Raw genomic sequence first — 18,371 nt, forward strand, 5'->3', positions numbered from 1 at the left:
TCGCTATGCCCTTGCCTCGCAAATCAACCTCCTCGAGCGTCGAATCTGCCCAAAACCATAAGGAATGCATTACAATAGGCTAAGGGGATACAACCCAATCGAAAAGACTCGAAAAATATCGAAAATCACGAAATTGGCAAAACCCGAGCCCCGGGCCCACTTCTCGAAAAATTATAAAATTCACATCAATGGATTCCTCATCTCGTCATGAGTCTGTACATATCAAAATTATCCAATTCCGATACGATTTGGTCCTTCAAATCATCATTTTATATTTTGGAAGATTTCACCAATTTTCTCCCCAAATTCCATCCCAAATCATGAAATAAATGATGAATTCAATGATAGATTCATGTACTTTAGCCAAATGTGAGTTAGAATCACTTACCTCGATGAGTTTCTTGAAAAACCTTCAAAAAATCGCAAAAATCCGAGCTCTCTAGGTCAAAATATCAAAAAAGAACCCAAAACCTCGTATTTATAGAGTAGCCCCAGATTTTCACCTCCGCGGCCGCGCAAAAATGACCGCGGTCCGCGCAAAACAAGTGCGGTCCGCGCTAAGACGAACGCGGCCGCGCCAACTTTGACTGCAGTGACAGGCTTCAGTATTTTGGCCATAACTTTCGCTACAGATGTCCAAATTGTGATATCTTTATCTTTCTGGAAACTAGACACGAAAAGCTATAACTTTTATTTTTGAACCAACTCAAAATTCCTTGTAGATCAAAAGATATGAGCATCCGAAATAGAACCAGCGACCTGCAGATCTTCATGACCGCGGCCGCGATCACTTTTACGCGCCCAGCACAAGGCCAGCGTGGCCCGCGCGAAAATGACTGCCCCATCCATTTTCTAAGTTCCGGGATGTCCGTACTCGCTCAAAACTGACCCGAAACGCACCCGATGCCCCCGGGACCTCAACCAAAAGCACCAACGCATCCTAAAACATTATTCAACCTCGTTCCAATCATCAAAGCACCTCAAACAACATCAAATTACCCAAAACTCATCGAATTCAAGCCTAATTTTCTAAAAACTTCCGAAATACACTTTCGATCAAAAACCCGACCAAACCACGTCCGAATGACCTCAAGTTTTGGACACATGTCCCAAATCACCTAACGAAGCTACAGCAACTCTCGGAATTCCATTCCGACTCTCGGATCAAAATCTCACCTATCAAGCGGAATTCGCCAAAATACTAACTTCGCCAATTCAAGCCTAATTCTACACCGGACCTCCAAAATAAATTCCGATCACACTCCTAAGTCATAAATCACCCCCCGAAGCTAACCGAATCATCGGAATTCAAATCCGAGCCCTCTAACACAATAGTCAACATCCGGTTGACTTTTCCAACTTAAGCCTTCCTTAAAGAGACTAAGGTCTCATTTCTTATCAAAACCAATCCAAATCAACTCTAACACACCACATACCGATAACAAAACATGAAGAAGCATAAAATGGGTGAAACAGAGCGGTAACTCATGAGACGACGGGTCGGGTCGTCACATCCTCCCCAACTTAAACCAACGCTCGTCCTCGAGCGTACCCAGAGTTGCTCTAGAGGCCATCCAATAGCTGAATAACTTTACCATGCATATGCCCGGGGTGATCCCACGTCACCCTATCTCATATAGGTCCGATAACACATTTTATTCGAAATTACACAATCCAGTCTGGCCCATAAATCGTAGATCTACCTTTTCACTTCTGAAACCATCAATGCGATCAAAACCTCACACCTATACTTTGAATAGTCTCGAACCAGCTGTAACAACCCATACCTGCAACCTCAGGTGAAATCATATGATATACCACATAATCCAAGCACTCGAAACGATAACTCCTATTCACTCCAGTTGCCCACAACAACCAAATACCGCTAGAAAATCCCTTATTAGCTAAAGTCTTATTCCAACACTTCCATATACTGCCAACGATACATGAGACACGCAGCAAACCATAACCATTTCTCGGATCAACCACTCATGAAGCCACTCCCCTCTTGACTAATACCTCAACAGATTTCCGAGCCGAACCTCGATATTATCCTTCTAACAAGCTGAAATCAAATCTGTTCGTATTCATTAATGACCCAACGATCACCTCGAACCCATCACACCAGTCTGGTGATATGACACCTCGATACTGGCCTAAGCCACCACTTGCATAATACACGCACTAGTAAGAAACGATCTGAACATTCTCAAATCATGAAAAATGACTCAAACGAAAGAGTTGTACCTCAAGCTCATCAGTACCATCACAACACAAGGCTGAGACCCCGTTTCACATCGTAGAAATAGAACAGCTGAATCTACCTCGAAGGGTCATAACTCCACGTAGCCCCGTTATAATGCGCGATCATATCGAAACACTGTTACACATGAAACACCTCAAGTCACTATGATAAAAAATTGACAGCCACGCACATTTTGATGTCTGGAACCAAAGCAATTCATTACATCCACGATGAAACAAATAACATATGACTCGCAACCCGATAGGTCATAACCGATACTCCATTTACCGATCAACACCCAATTACTCTTCCCGCTCGACTTCCTCTATGAATCCCCAATAGAACGGCACCACATGTGCCCATATCCAACAAATCATAACGTCTCACAGCACAGAAAAGCAACTCATAGATCTCCCCAGATCACTAGCAAGTTCAATAACGATCGAATAAACCTACCCCTCAAGATTTTCAGATCCTGTAGGAAAGCTAGGATTTTTAATTTGGCAAGATTTTCAGATCTTGCGGCCCATGGTTTAGCTTGAAATGAAAAGTTGAGATCCCGTGTTGGAAGCTATTGAGAATTAGGGCCCAGAAAGGGCTAACTAACTGTTCTCCTCGACATACCTTGGTTCTCACATCGTGTCCGTTTTGTTGGGCCTGGACGCTTGTCAATCGGGTGATCCTGAGGCAGAGTTCAATACTTACTGTTCACCTAGGCTGATCCCTTTATTGTCTTCCATGTTCATTAGTGAGAACAGGCAAAGAGGTCACAAATTCTCTGGCAATAGTAACTCAGTCCCATCACTACGTGATTCTACAAATTTCCAATGTTCTTCCAGTTGAATCAAGGGGTTTTACATTTTCCTCTTTTCCCGAGCACTATCATTTTTCGGACTTATTTAAGTAATATGAGGGGCAATTAATGATAACAATCACGGCCTCATCTGATCATGTGCTTTGTCCGGTCAAATTGCCTGTCAAATACATTATGTGTGCATACAGGCTAAAAATGATTTGTCTGAGTTGGATAGTAATGATGATGGATCGTGAAAACCTGCCGAAGAATGAAAAATAACATGAATGCTGGACTTTTCTTACCGTACTTTCTCCACATATCACAAGCAATTCAACTTCAACTTACCAATTTTTGTGAGTCCTTAACTGGTCCAACTACCTATAAAATACATTATGTATGCATATAGGCTAAAAATGATTTATCTGAGTTGGATATTAATGATGATGGATCGTGAAAACCTGCCGAAAAATGAAAAAATAAACATGAATGCTGGACTTTTCTTACCGTACTTTCTCCACATATCATAGGCAATTCAACTTCAATTTATCGAATTTTGTGAGTACATGCCATGAAATAAGCTTGCTTCACCTCTCTCATTCAAGTTTCAGGTTGCTTTGAGATTTCTCTTCTCCCTTTAGTGGGTTTTAAAGCAATCATCCTATGTGCTATAGTGATGCAAATATAGTTTTGTGTAATAAGCCCAAGAAAGACCTTGATGTCAAGGCTTTTCTTCTCTTGATTTCAGTTTTACTGTTAAGTTTTCACTGAAAAGTTGTAGTTGAGTTGCATATGCCTATCATTTCCTTCTCAAATTTTTGATGATTCATATGGATTATTTCCAGGTGAAAAGTGACTGGGTATGACCTTTTGTTTGCTTTGGAATGCTGTCATTCTCAAACGTCTATGTTTTAAATGCTGGCAGTGTGTCAAGCCATTTCTTGAATGGTGTTTAGAGAGCCTCTATTATAGTTATTTGCCTTATTTTCCTTTTGTTTTTTAGGAGTTCAATTAACAGTGTAATTTAAAAGAAAGTAATTATGTAAAGATGGTAAAGAATTTTGACAGTTTTACTGACTTTTTGGTGAAATAGAAGTCTTTGTGGTGCAAAGGTAAGAAATTCTTCTTCTTTTTTTGGGGGTGAAAATAGTTACTCGATACCAAAAAAAGGTATGTGCAAGTAGCTCCAAGCAGATGTCGACTATCTACCCACTTGAACCTAACCTGTCCAAGCCTAAACAAAAGTGGGTGTGTTTTGCAGACTCCATGTTCTAAAACCCCTATACGCCCCAATATGCAGCACAACCGCCCATTCATTTTGACACACACACCCTACTTCTGATAGTTTGCACATGGTAACTTGTCTCATTTTGGTAGTGAAGACCATGAAGTTAACAGATTTCTTGAAGTTTTGCTTTGAAATGTATAGATTTCATTACAATAATAGGGATAAAAGGTGTATCAAGTTTGAAGGATTATTAAAAGTAACATTCTGCAGGTGCAAAGACTGAAGAAAGATCTAGTAAATGCTCAAAAATCCAGAAAAGTAGCATCTGCATCTCTGAGGATGGCTCTACGGAAAGCTGCGCAGCTCCGATTGATAGAGAAAGAAAAGAACAAAAGTCCTTCTTGTGCTATGCGCATCTCTTTGCAAATTAATAAAGTAGTTTGGAGCATGCTTGTGGACGGAAGATCATTTGCTGAAGCTGAGATAAATGATATGGTGAGTCTCGACATGGCTTCAGTATTATTGGTATATCCTTGCTTGGCTAAATTCCTGTAAAGAGTCTTGATGGGTAACACCTGTTGAAGGATAATGCTTATCAGTTATCAGTAGGATTTTATATCAAGCTGCTGCAATATTCCTGACAATCTTCCAGGAAACAAATATAAACATACATGTATTAATGGCTTTTAGGTCTTGCGTAAGTTAAAGTTCATGTTTTTTTTAAAGCTGTCCCTTTGTGATCTCATATTGGTTATGGTACAGCTTTATTCTCTCCAACAAAAAGAAGAAGCAATTAAAGAAAAACAAGAGTCAGAATACTTAGCAGTCGAAGGCATAAATAACTAGAAAATTATACTGGAGTAAACTGTAGCCAAAGTTTCATCTATTTGAAGGGGTTAAAACTGGAAACAATATGGTAATAATTCCCTAAGTTGGAGAACTTTTATTGAAGGGTGAAGATCAGCTGTAAAATCCATGAATTTCGCATCTTTCGAATTTGGTTTCATCATCCAAAGATTTGTTTTTGTGTCAGAGTTAGGGCTTCATGAGATAATGTGTTGCTGGTCCTAGTCATTTTAGATGGAAATGGATTCCAATAACACAATGTCAGGCTGTCAGTTTTTTCTACAGTTTTGTCTAAGACCATTACATGGTAAAACGAATGTCATGTCCTTTTTATGCAATCCCTTTTAAACAAGTATCTTGCCTACAGAATCTGTTTCATTGTTTAGGAACTGTTAAGTACCATGCTTTGTTGGACAATGGACATGATGTAATTTTTTTTTTTTTTTTTGTAAATATGGTTTCCAGCACAATCTTTGAGCTGATGAATATACTGTTACCTTACTCAAAAAGAAAAAAAAGGTACCCATGTCATTGTTCATGCAATCCCAGAGGTCCTTAATAAGTTTTCTTGCAATCAGAAAACTGTTTTATTGTTTAATAACTTTCGGAATTCCCCTTAACCGTCCTACTTCTTTTTTGTTTTTAGAAATTTATTTTTCCTATTTAAAATTGGAATCACTTGAGTCAGAAGGAAAGAATATAATCTTCTGTTTCTTAATGCAGATATATGATTTTGACCGTGATTACAAAGATGTTGGGGTTGCTAAATTCACAACAAAATATTTTGTTGTGAGAAACTGCTACCCAAATGCCAAGTATGATATGCTTCTATCAGCACGGAATCCTCCTACTAAATGGGAAAAGTATGCAACAATTTCAGTTTATTTCCTGCGCTGTCTCTTGCTCCTTTTTGCACATCTAAACTGTATAGAGTTTATGCTTCCATTTTATATGGGTTGGGGGCCATGGTGGGGGTTCCCATTTTTATTTCGTATCAATGTTTGTCCTTTAAAGTTTTGTATTGGTATTCTCTCTCAACTTGCAATTGAGATGATTATTTCTCTACATATCTTTGGCAACCATAGGTGTTGGTACTTTTCTACTGGCTCCTCTAATGTACATCTACAAATTGCAAAAATTGAATTTGATTGTGTTGGAGACAACCTTGCATCTGCGACCATTTCTGAGTACCTTGACACAGCTTGCTATACCAGACTCTCTTTCTCTGGTCCACTTAGCTTGCTCCTTTCTTTTCTAAAAGTGGCCTTCTGCACTTAAACCCATCTTTTTAGTAAACTGCTTATCTCTGCTATCTCAGACATAAAATAACTAAAATAAAAATATCATATTTCTAAAAGTTAAAGCTTTTAAATGAGATAATTCACACAATTTAACATGGTATCTTACAATCTAGTCACAGAGGTCCTTGGCCCAAGTCTTAACCCCATCCATCAACATAAAATTTCCACGTGCATGGTCATAAAAGAATCTAGCCCCCACGTTAGGGGACGTGTTACAAACTTAAAATAAATAAAGTAATCCTTGTCTAAGAGTCTGAGTTTTTAGATGAAACGGATCACACATTTTAACATCTGCTTTGTTATTGATTTCCCTCTCCTAATTATCATGTGATCTCATTCAAGTACTCAATTCTGCATATTTAGGCAATTGGGTGTGGTGATGAAACGGATCACACATTTAAATATTTACTTCAGTGGCTAGTTCTGACCATAGAGTCTCACTTGTCATGGCTACAGAAAAGTGATGCTTCGAGTAGATGCTAAGCGGGGGGCTCCAAAAGATGGAAACTATCCTCTCGAACTATTCCAGGTAGTAATGCTTCTTTTGATAAGTACTTTGAAACTTTAGGTTTTTTCTTCCTTTTGAGAGGGATAAGTTGTAAGATTCGGGAACTTTACACTTCTGAGCACTGTGCTGGTCATTGCATTCTTCACACTGAATAACATGCCAAAAATATTTGCTGGCAGTTGAGTGAGAGATTAACCCTTTTCTGAAATTTTTGCCTTTTCTATTATCATACTTCATAGCCTGTTTAAATTCCTTCGTTGCACAGGTGGAGATTTACCCTTGAAGATACATTTGACTGAGACAATGTATAGAATGATGTGGGAGTACTTTTTCCCAGAAAAAGAGCAAGACTCCCAGCGCAGGCAGGTGTGTCTAATGTCCATTTGTCGGAAATACGCGCTAATAAGTTTTTCCTCATAAAATAAACCATTTGACTAGATATTGTTGCTAAATGTTTTGTTTCTTAACGGAAGTATAGAAGTTTTCAACTACTGCTGGTTCAAGGCGTGCCAAGAAAGGCTCATCAATTCAAGAAGCACCAGTGTCAAGTAACCATCTAACAAAAGATCCTCAGGTCTGCGCCAAATCAAGCAACTCCACTTTACCAGTTACAACTGCAAGTCAGTTTCCCTCTTCTGGCGATTCCTCCCAAGTGAGTCCCATATCCTCCATTAACTGTTAGTTACTTCTTAGCTAGATATGTGAAGGGTGGCTTTATATCCCTTTGGGCTAAAGTTTATCTTACCAATTGGCAAATTCTCCAGCATTGATGCTTAATTTTCTTTTATCGAAATTCTCACATTTTTCTCTTTATTAAACATGTGTTTATCTTGCCTGAATATTGCAGGTGTCAAAGTTGCAGAACTTAAAAGCTAATATTGTTTGTGGCTCAACCCCTGAGCTAAGACGAACATCATCCTTTGATAGAACATGCGAAGAAAATGTTGCTGAATCTGTTACTGATGAACTTATGCTGCAAATGCACTCCTCAAGTGTTACTTCTTCAACAAGTGAGCCCTTTGCCGGTATTGAGCAGCCAGATGAAGGTAACAGAAACAAATCCAAAGAATCAAAACTAATTAAGTCTGGTCGCTCCTCTCATGAAGAGAAAAAGGTGGGCAAGGCACAGGATGAGAAAAAATCTAGGCCTCGAAGAATGAGAGAGTTCCACAATATCAAGATTAGTCAGGTCAGTCCATTATGTGGGCTAATAACTTATTGTAGCTTCGTCAGTTTGTTTGTTTTCGGAACTAATACATGTTTGATATGCATGAACTAGGTTGAGTTACTTGTTACATATGAAGGATCAAGATTTGCTGTGAGTGATTTAAGATTACTGATGGATACATTCCATCGTGTTGAATTTACTGGAACCTGGCGGAGGCTATTCTCAAGAGTTAAGAAACACATCATATGGGGAGTCCTAAAATCAGTAACAGGAATGCAGGTTAGTTCCTTTGAAATTATCTTTTTCCAATTTCCATTATCTGTAATCATTCAATATTTGACCACATTAAATATCTTTATCTGTTGCTGTATGATAATCGGTAATAAGTATCTCCAGACTCATCGACTACCTCAAGAGGACTAACACTTCAGTGACCATGTCTTTTATACTAATGCAGTGCAAGAAGTTTAAAGATAAAGCACATAATCAAAGGGAAGCTGGTGCTGCTGGTGTCCCCGATATTGATCTTAATCTCAGTGATAGTGATGGTGGTTCAGCCGGAAAATCCGAGCAGAACCCTTTATCCTGGCCTAAGCGCCCCCCTGAGGGTGCAGGTGATGGTTTTGTCACCTCTATAAAAGGCCTTTTCAATTCTCAGCGCAGAAAGGCCAGGGCTTTCGTGCTTCGGACAATGAGGGGTGAAGCAGAAAATGAGATACCTGGTGACTGGAGTGAAAGTGAGGCAGAGTTCTCTCCCTTTGCCAGACAACTAACCATAACAAAAGCCAAGAAGCTCATTAGACGGCATACAAAGAAGTTTCGTTCTAGAGGACCAAAAGGTTGGCAGAGCTTTTTCCATGTTGAAAGTATCCTGTTCTCTCTTTTATGGTCCTATTGTTTTCCTCTTGGAAGAACTAATGTAGGATGCCATTCTGTGCTCTCTGTTGTGCTAAAGCCAGCAGAACTGGCATTAATAGCTTTCTAATAGGCCCAGCATTTTATGATGTCTAGATTGCTTAGTCACAGTTGCTATTTTAGTCCTCTGGTTTTGGGCCAGTTTGGCTGACAGTGTGGTCGATTTAATTTTAAGCTATGCTACAAAGTATCAGTAATATTGGATACTGACACAAGTCTTTCTTTCCAGGTTTATCTTCTCAACAAAGAAAATCACTTCCTTCATCACCAAGAGAGACCACCCCATTTGAAAGTGATTCATCAAGTGAATCTTCGCCTTAATTAAGAGGATTTCCACGAGTAGCTGAACTTGAAGACATTGAAAGCACGTATTTTATGGGATCCAAAGTGGATCGGAACAATCTTCAGTTATATACAACATTCTGCTATTATAGCAATTCCAATTGATTAGGATTTGCTGAGATCCTTGTCTCCTGCTTAGACAGTATGAGATGCCTACATGTTGTTCCAAAATAAGAACAGGCAAGAATTGCGAGAATATGCAGAAGTCTACAATTATTAACATTTCAATGCCTTCTTAGAGCTCTGGATTCATCCTGGAAATAGAGCAAAGGTGAGTCCCTTTAGTTATAGTCGTTCTTTTCTTCTTTAACCTTGTATGTATTTATAGATTATTATAGCACCCAACACAAACGACATTAGGACTCGTAAGAGTCCATAATTTTTGTAATCAATAGTTGCTACTACATGTACAGTAGACACAGAATAGAGTTAGAATATGTGTTCCCTGAAAAAAGTTTTCTGCACTGTAATAGTGGAAATAGAATAGAAATGAAATTCCAACTCTTCAGTCTCATCATCCGAACAAAGAAATAGTGTATCATTCCTACTCTGCTTGCTTTGCTTGCATTATTAACAGACTTCTGTGTGCCGATTCAAGTTCTTCATTTGAAAGGTTTCCCTCTTTCACGAGTCGAAAGAAAATAACACTAATACAAGCTATCAATCATTATTTAAACTAAAACGTGTGAAACACCACTTTGATGTTAGAGAGAATTAAATCATTCCTTGTGGTTACAGCTTGTAAGAAACATTAACTATGGACATGGCAGAAGCTTTTTTTTTTCTGTTTCAAATGATCATTTAAATGAGTTACTTTGTTGATGTGAAGTTGCCATGTTTTTTTGAGTTTGTTCGTTACTATCTTAATTGCTCAATGAGGAGCTTATAAATTGTCATTTCGAATCTTCCTGAAATCAGAGAAACACAAATAATAACATACATATTTTGTTTCATAAAGGTTATTAGACATTACAATATAACAACAGACCTATTTTAAAGCAAATGAAGTGTATAAACGAAAAAAGAACTACGTTAAACAACCAGCACCCATTAAAATAGCTACAAGAAAATAGAAGCTTAATTAAACAGAAGCATTACTCCACCCTGTCATAGTTGAACTTCCGCTACCAACAAAAATAGTCAGAAAGAAAGTTGAATTTATAGGATTGGAATAGGAGCAGTTGTAGGTGACAAGAACTTTCCAATAAAGACTCGGCTCAAGCAACAAGAACCGCTGCTAGTTCTACGCACAACAATAGTCTTGTTTCCGAACTGATGTAACACTTTTCTTCCTTTACCTTTTAAGTTCGTAAAAACAATTTCAAGTCCTTGAGAAGGGAAAAAATACACAATTCTAAGTCCCAAATTTTAATTTGTACTGGAGTTTATTGCTCATTTAGTACTGTCATTTGACGATTTTTGAGATTCTACTATAATCTTGAGCACAATCTTGTAAGACAATTTGTAACATTTCAGAACGGAGAAGAACAACTGGTAATATATATTGTAGTTTCAAAATATGCAAAGTATACTTTAAATGGCAATTTCGTTTACTTGCATTACTTCAACATTCGGTCGATTGTACATTAAATATGATTTGCAAAAGAACAAATAAGATATCCTGAATGGAATAGCATCTCTGCCTCAGTCAAATGAGTTCCTTTGGTACTCTCGTTAGCGCGGAACAATCTCATATAGGAAGACCAATGTTGCTCAGAAATGTAAGGAGCTGGGGTCAATGGACTTAACATGAAGTGTCGACCCACGGGTAGAACAAGACTAAAATATCTAATCCTATTTAGAGACAGGATTCAAGACTTTAGATCAGTAGAATGTGGACACTACCATACCCACGGTGGCTTTGTGACAACAGGTACAGATTTAGTGCGCATGTGTATCTATATTAACTTTGCACTGCCATGGAGGGGGGAGCTTGGGTTCACTGTCTCCATGCATTTCAGCTAAAAAGAAGTACTGTAGAAGCTTTCTTATTAAGAGGAGGAAAAAAAGAAACAATTATGGGTGTAACTGAGGGTCAGGTGCTTGATAATCAGGTAAATTGGATGAAAAATAAAAAGAGAATCTAAAGTTCAGTTTTAACTTCTTATTTCCTTTCTATCTGGGAGAAGAGGGGGCACACTCAATTTTTAAAACCCAAGTCTATCACCAGCAAAACGAGATGATCATCATTCACTGATCTGGGTACGATGCAGCTAAGTCAGAAAACATAGTTAATTATACTCCACCTATATGCACAAGGAATGTTCCGATTCTATAGATCAATCAAGTCGGGATGAAGTAGAAATAATCTCTGTCCTTACAGGTGGTTTGAAGCAAGTATTACTCGTTATTAAATCCCAGAAGTACCAAGTAAAACTATGCAATAAAGAAAGGATTTTGAAAGAAACACGAGATCATCACCATTAGTATACAACGAAGGTGTAGAATTCCAACTAGCTCAGGATGTACAGGAAGCGATTAATCACACTAGTATGAATTGGCTAGGCACCTATAGTATTACTTACTCATTACAAGCATCAACACTTACACTTGCATCCATTCCAAATTAACAGGGTTAGTTTGAAATGGTAATATCTCTCTGGAAAAGGAGATGTCACTGCAATCGGGGTATGTTACAACAATAATTACGGGCTGTCAACCTGTGCAAGGTTTCAAATATTAGCAAGGAGAGCTACTTTATATCGGCTAATGGTGTCTTAAAGAATCAAAACTTACTAGTCAAAATTTGCAGGAATGTCAATTTCAGTTTTGGAAGCATTTCCAATATCAACTAGAGTTTCCTGCAGATCCAAGATTTCAGTGACAAAATGCATTCTAATCATTTCGAATAAAAAGATTCAAAAAATCTATCATGAATAATATTAAAGAAAACAGTGATAATAAGGTTGTGATAGCTCTTAAACTACTCTTACCTGCTCAACAAGATTACTAGAAGGACTAGTGATACCCACAGGTATCTCATTTGCATGATTGCTCCCAGTGCCGAATAGATTCTGAACCAAAAACAGCAAAAATACTGTAAGGTAAAAACATTTAATTAAAAATAGAGTTGTCTATTGCCATTCAAAGTATTCATGTTGAGATCCTCATCCAGTGTCAAGACAGTAATGTACTCCCATGTGACACCCAAATGGTAGAGCATCATTGCAACAAAATGATTAAATAGACACCATCTGGATAATTGGTTAAGTTGAAATTTAAGCCATATGATGACAGCTTCAAATCAGTTGGACAAAAGAAAATCAGTTGGACAATTGGTGAAAGCATACTATAAAAATAACACTGCTATAGTATCCTATTTTTATTGACAGATTGGGACAGTGGAATTAGAACCAAACAAACTTATTAAATATTTGTTACTGAAACTCATAAAGTGAATTCGATGTTCTTTCTCGCTCAACCTTTCTTTTAAGTTTTATCATCATACTTCAGTGTAATTTCAATCTAAATTTAATGTGTACTACAATATAACCTATGAGGAAATATTTCAACCGTTACTATTAAAGAGTGTGTGCTAGAATATAGCATATGAGAAAATATATAACATCGTACACATAATTGAACAAAATCAAAATTTACCTTTTCTACATCAGCACACTGATCAAGAGATCCTTCAGCAAAGGCCTTCATGGGATTGTCAGGAGTTCCCTGCAAGCAGCATAAGATGCCTGAGAGAGTATTTTGTAATAAAGTGCTTCCATATATGTTCATCCTAGCAACGGGAGAAGTTTTTACCTTCTAAATTGGACGTGTGACATCCATGGATGTCTCCCACATATAAAAAACAAAACTTCAATTTTCTAATGTATCAGGAACACTAAGGTGGATGAATGAGTTAACATTTTCAGGGGGTCCTTTTTGTGAAGGAGAAATAGTACGTATACACAGCCAAATAACAGTATACTAGATATAGCATGTAGGAATATAGTTCTTCACACCACTAACAAATTTCTCATTCTTGCTGATGAAACATACCAGTTCTTTTGGTTCAACAGATATTTTCCTCGCTCCCTTGCTTAGATCTCTCAATGTTCCCTATACATCCAAATCAGCTGATTTGATTAGGCGAAAACAAATCCATTTGGTGCTTGCCGCAATTTTTAAAGTATTTGGCCCAGAATGTAGGTGAAAATAACAGTTCATTTGAACTTCCCACCACCAAACGAAATAAGAAGAAAATTGTGCGAAGAACCAAAAGATCAGGAAACTTCATGATCATTAAGATGAAGAAAAAGAAAAGATTGTCTTGCATACCTTGTTTGCCCACTTTAGTCCACATGCATTACGGAGTGTCCTTGGTCCATCTGGCCCACGACGCATTGCTAGCGTACAATTTTCATTCACGCCACAATGGTGACACTTTACAGGACTAATTATTCAGAAAGAATCAAGCAGGAAAAAAGATTGGCACTTTTGCGGTCAGAGCAGAAGTAGATCAGTTAGTAGAGGCTGAAGCAATAAAAGTCGTAAAAAGATGCAAATTGAACATTCTTCCGATGCATCCTAATATACATCGCCAAGTAAGTGATACTCAAAAGCTCGACATTTATACCAGAAATTGCTTCTTGTTAAACTAAAAAAATAAGTTGCTTCAAATTTTTCTTGAAGCTTCTTCTTCTTATTATTATTATTATTATTTGTGGGGAGGGGGGAGGAGAAGAAAAGCCACTGTGTTTCAGTCTTTCAGGGACAAATTCTTTTAAGCTCTACTTTTCCAAAGCAAATCGACCAAAATCCATGTTTCCTCTCATAAAGACATGCTACCAGTTCAGATCAAAATTATTGTCCTTTTCATTTTCAGTTTGGATGAATACTACGGCTTCCAATATATGCAAAATCTTAGCATGAGAAACCATCGACACAGACAGGAACCTAATCCAAAACTTAAAAGAAGAGATGAGCATTTGGCTGATTGCATATCAACCAAAGAACCGATCTTGTAAATACACTATTACTATATGAGTTCTATCACTATATGAATTCTATCACAAAAGAAGATTTGAGGACAAACGGAAATCATGTGAAATTGGAAAAATAGCATCTGTAAATGACATTGATACCATGTTACTAACACCTGGACATGAAAGAGTGTTTAAAAAGAACATCAAAAGAAAGCGCGCAAACAGCAATTCCCGTTCTTTATGATTGAAAAACCAATATCATCTTTTATTTATTATTTTTATTATTAACAATTTCACACCGTCAGATATCATTGCTAGGAAGGGGAGCCTTGGAGCAACGGTCAAGTTGTTTCCATGTGACCTATAGGTCACAGGTTCGAGCCGTGGATGCTTGCATTAGGGTAGGGTTGTCTACATCACACCCTTTTAGGGACAACCCTTCCCCAGACCCTGCGTGAATGCGGGATGCTTTGTGCACCGAATTTCCCATTTCAATATCATTGCCGGGGTAAAATCTTAAAGAAAACCAAAATAGTAACAACGCGTATCATTTTACCTTTGAGCAACCTCCTTCCTGACACTATATCTAATTTTCTTGCCAAAACATCTCTCCTTTCGCTTCTCTCGGAATCTAACCAAGGAGGCAAATCTTCTTGAAAGATTAACTTGCTTTGGAAAATCAACAACAACAACATCGACCCAGTAATGTCCCACTAAGTAAGGTCTGGGGACGGTAGTGTGTACGGAGACCTTACCCCTACCCCGATAGGGCAGAGAGGCTGCTTCCGATAGACCCTCGGCTCAGGAAGATGGAAATATAACAAGAAAAGAAAAGACAATTCATCAGTATTGTCAACATAACCATAGAAATAATGACAGCATCCTAAAAACCATAAAATAGATGACATGCAATAACAATAACCGCAAATAAGATCCAGAGCTATGGAAAACAGTAACGTTAGTGTGAACTCTACATCAACCACAAGCCGTCTAGGACCAACCTACTCAAACTTGCTTCACCCCAGGAATGGAGAAGGAGAAGCTCGACTACCACTCTATCCTACAACCTTAATGCCCGACCTCCTGACCGTCCTATCAAGGGCCATGTCCTCGGAAATCTGTAATCGTGCCATGTCATGCCTGATCACCTCTCCCCAATACTTCTTAGGCCGACCTCTACCTCTTCTCGTACCCACTAAAGCCAACAGCTCACACCTCCTTGCCGGAGCATCCAGGCTTCTCCTCCGCACGTGCCCGAACCATCTGAGCCTCGCTTCCCGCATCTTGTCATCCATAGGGGCCACACCCACCTTCTCCCGAATATCTTCATTCCTAATCTTATCTATCCTAGTATGCCTGCACATCCACCTCAACATCCTCATCTCAGCTACATTCATCTTCTAGGTATGAGAGTTATTAACTGGCCAACACACTGCCCCATACAACATGGCCGGTCTAACCACCGCCCTATAAAACTTACCTTTAAGTATCGGTGGCACTTTCTTGTCGCATAAGACTCCAGATGCTAGCCTCCATTTCGTCCACCCCACTCCTATGCGGTGAGGGACGTCCTCGTCGATCTCTCCATCCCCTTGAATAACCGACCCAAGGTACTTGAAACTACCTCTCTTGGGGATGACCTGTCACTACTAGAATTCCGAAAAAAAGCGACCAGCAAAAGCGACCAACGTTGGTTGCTTATTAGCCAAAAAACGACCAAAAAGCGACCAACCACTTGGTCGATATTAAGCTGATCCATTTACCTTAGGGACCAAAGTTGGTCGCTAAATCTCCCAGGTAAAAGGACAAAATTTTCCGGGCAAAGCATATAGCGACCAACTTTGGTCGCTCAAATATTTTAATATTATATATTTGGCGACCAAAGTTGGTCTCCAGATGTAAATAACGTTTTATGTTTATTTATTTTTAATCATATTAAGCGACCAACTTTGGTCGCTATATTAATAAATGTTATAATTTTTTATTTAATGGGCGACCAATATTGGTCGCCAATGGCAAGAATTAATTTTTTTTTAACAATAAGCGAGCAACCTTGGTCGCAAAATTACCAGAAAATTATTTTTTTTTAAGTGAATAGCGACCAACTGGACACCAAAGTTGGTCGCTTTTTTGGTATATTTTTGGCAGAAACTGCCTGTTTTGGCTGCTACACCACCTGCCAGCTTATACCAAATATCCTAAACAGGCATTTTATGCCAGCAACAACAACAACAACAACACTAAAACGCAACAAAATATAAATATCAATAGAACTAAAACATTAAGCTAACAAAACTAAGTTAACGTTTATTACAAGCTCATTCGAAAACTAGTTCTATTGTCTAGTTCAAAGTATATAAAGTACTCAAGGAGTGTTCTTTTAGCATCCTCGTTCGAAAGTTGGATTCCCTCGGCCGACTCGTTAGGTGGCTGACTTCGTATGAATTCCCCCATATCAGCTGTGAAGCGAACCTATAAGAAAAATTATATTGAATTAATATTTCAAAATTTATATAAAAGTAAATCAAAATACTTAATGATAAGTAAAAAACTTACATGTATAGTCGAGGCTCGACCCTCGACCCACCTTTCTAAATCAGTCTCTTTCTTCTTCTTTACAATACGAGTTTCATTGAATAGCTCATCTTGCTTCATTGGCATCATAAAGCTGTCAGGTGGCTTTGGTGATTATCCTCATGGTACTATTACTCGGGATGAACTTGGATACAGAGAATAACTTGGATACAGAGAATAACTTGGATACAGTAGCTGACAGGGTGTGTCTTTTGATCAATTGTTGTTCTCGTTAGCGACAATGATGTTGAGACTGCAATGACATGTGTTTCAACTAGAGATTGTATAGGCAGGAATTTTAACATTTCCTAAGTAGATAAAAGAAAGATTATAGAGGAATTCTCTACTTTATTTTCCAAGAAGAAAAGAAGTTTAATTGAGAGCGACAAGGGTGATGGTGATGGAATATTTTCCGTTGGTCATGACAGTTCCGATAAAACGGGGATCATAAGACTCTATGATGACAAAGATCATAGGAAGTTTTGTTCTCAACTTTCTTCCAAGTCTGATCCGTACAAGCTTAATTGGATGTTGGTCATATATTCTTCGGATTCAAACAATGATTTGTCTGACAAAAGTATGAAACTGCTAATCAAAAGAATTAAAGCTAAAATGTTTTTCTCTGTAACATTTTAGCTTTAATTCTTTTGATTAGCATTTTCATACTTTTGTCAGTCAAATCATTGTCTGAATCCGAAGAATACATGATAAACATCCAATTAAGCTTGTACGGATCAGACTTGGAAGAAAGTTGAGAACAAAACTTCCTATAATCTCTGTCATCATAGAGTCTTATGATCCCCATTTTATGGGAACTGCCATGACCAACGGAAAACATTCAATCACCATCACCCTTGTCGCTCCCAATTAAACTCCTTTTTCTCTTGGAAATTGAAGTATAGAATTCCTCTATTACCTCTTCTTTTATCTACTTAGGAAATGTTAAACTCCTACCTACACCATAACTATTTGAAACACATGTTCTTGCCTTCTCATCATCGTTGTCGCCAATGAGAAGAACAATTAAAGGCACACTCTGTCAGGTACTGTGTCTTAGTTATTCTTGGTGGAAGTTCCATTGCATGTCTAATATTACCATCAACCCCGTCTACAAAATCCTCCCGCAATCTAAAATTCCAATACATAAACCAAAAGTTTAATTCATATCCTAAAGGTTCAACTCATATCCACAAAAGTTCAAGTCATATCCTAAAATTTCAATTTATATACTAAAATTCCAATACATAAACCAAAATTTCAATTCATATCCTAAAGGTTCAATTCATATCCTAAAGGTTCAACTCATATCCACAAAAGTTCAAGTCATATCCTAAAATTTCAATTTATATACTAAAATTCCAATACATAAACCAAAATTTCAATTCATATCCTAAAGGTTCAACTCATATCCACAAAAGTTCAAGTCATATCCTAAAATTTCAATTTATATACTAAAATTCCAATACATAAACCAAAATTTCAATTCATATCCTAAAGGTTCAATTCATATCCTAAAGGTTCAACTCATA

At 37.9% G+C, this 18,371-nt stretch overlaps 3 protein-coding genes across 3 annotated transcripts in view; 2 read left to right on the forward strand and 1 right to left on the reverse strand.

Moving 5' to 3' along the window:
- On the forward strand, nucleotides 3,869-6,390 carry LOC109234722 (protein SABRE-like). Its single transcript, XM_019400786.1, has 4 exons — nucleotides 3,869-3,898; nucleotides 4,537-4,761; nucleotides 5,836-5,975; nucleotides 6,198-6,390. Exons 1-4 carry the CDS (start codon nucleotides 3,869-3,871, stop codon nucleotides 6,388-6,390), a joined length of 588 nt encoding a protein of 195 aa, XP_019256331.1.
- On the forward strand, nucleotides 7,297-9,860 carry LOC109234723 (protein SABRE-like). Its single transcript, XM_019400787.1, has 6 exons — nucleotides 7,297-7,317; nucleotides 7,400-7,573; nucleotides 7,769-8,110; nucleotides 8,201-8,368; nucleotides 8,547-8,928; nucleotides 9,234-9,860. Exons 1-6 carry the CDS (start codon nucleotides 7,297-7,299, stop codon nucleotides 9,323-9,325), a joined length of 1,179 nt encoding a protein of 392 aa, XP_019256332.1. The 3' UTR covers nucleotides 9,326-9,860.
- The window catches only part of LOC109234724 (GATA transcription factor 18-like), an 11,081-nt gene continuing 4,597 nt past the window's right edge, over nucleotides 11,888-18,371 (reverse strand). The window contains exons 5-12 of the mRNA XM_019400788.1: nucleotides 14,825-15,025; nucleotides 14,132-14,239; nucleotides 13,622-13,736; nucleotides 13,343-13,402; nucleotides 12,947-13,015; nucleotides 12,280-12,360; nucleotides 12,083-12,147; nucleotides 11,888-11,963 (exon numbers count right to left, since the gene is read on the reverse strand). Of these exons, the coding sequence (XP_019256333.1) occupies nucleotides 11,891-11,963; nucleotides 12,083-12,147; nucleotides 12,280-12,360; nucleotides 12,947-13,015; nucleotides 13,343-13,402; nucleotides 13,622-13,736; nucleotides 14,132-14,239; nucleotides 14,825-15,025 (772 nt within the window). The 3' untranslated portion in view covers nucleotides 11,888-11,890. The remainder of the gene's footprint in view (nucleotides 11,964-12,082; nucleotides 12,148-12,279; nucleotides 12,361-12,946; nucleotides 13,016-13,342; nucleotides 13,403-13,621; nucleotides 13,737-14,131; nucleotides 14,240-14,824; nucleotides 15,026-18,371) is intronic.

Source organism: Nicotiana attenuata, chromosome 11, assembly GCF_001879085.1.
Source record: "Nicotiana attenuata strain UT chromosome 11, NIATTr2, whole genome shotgun sequence".
Taxonomy (NCBI): domain Eukaryota; kingdom Viridiplantae; phylum Streptophyta; class Magnoliopsida; order Solanales; family Solanaceae; genus Nicotiana; species Nicotiana attenuata.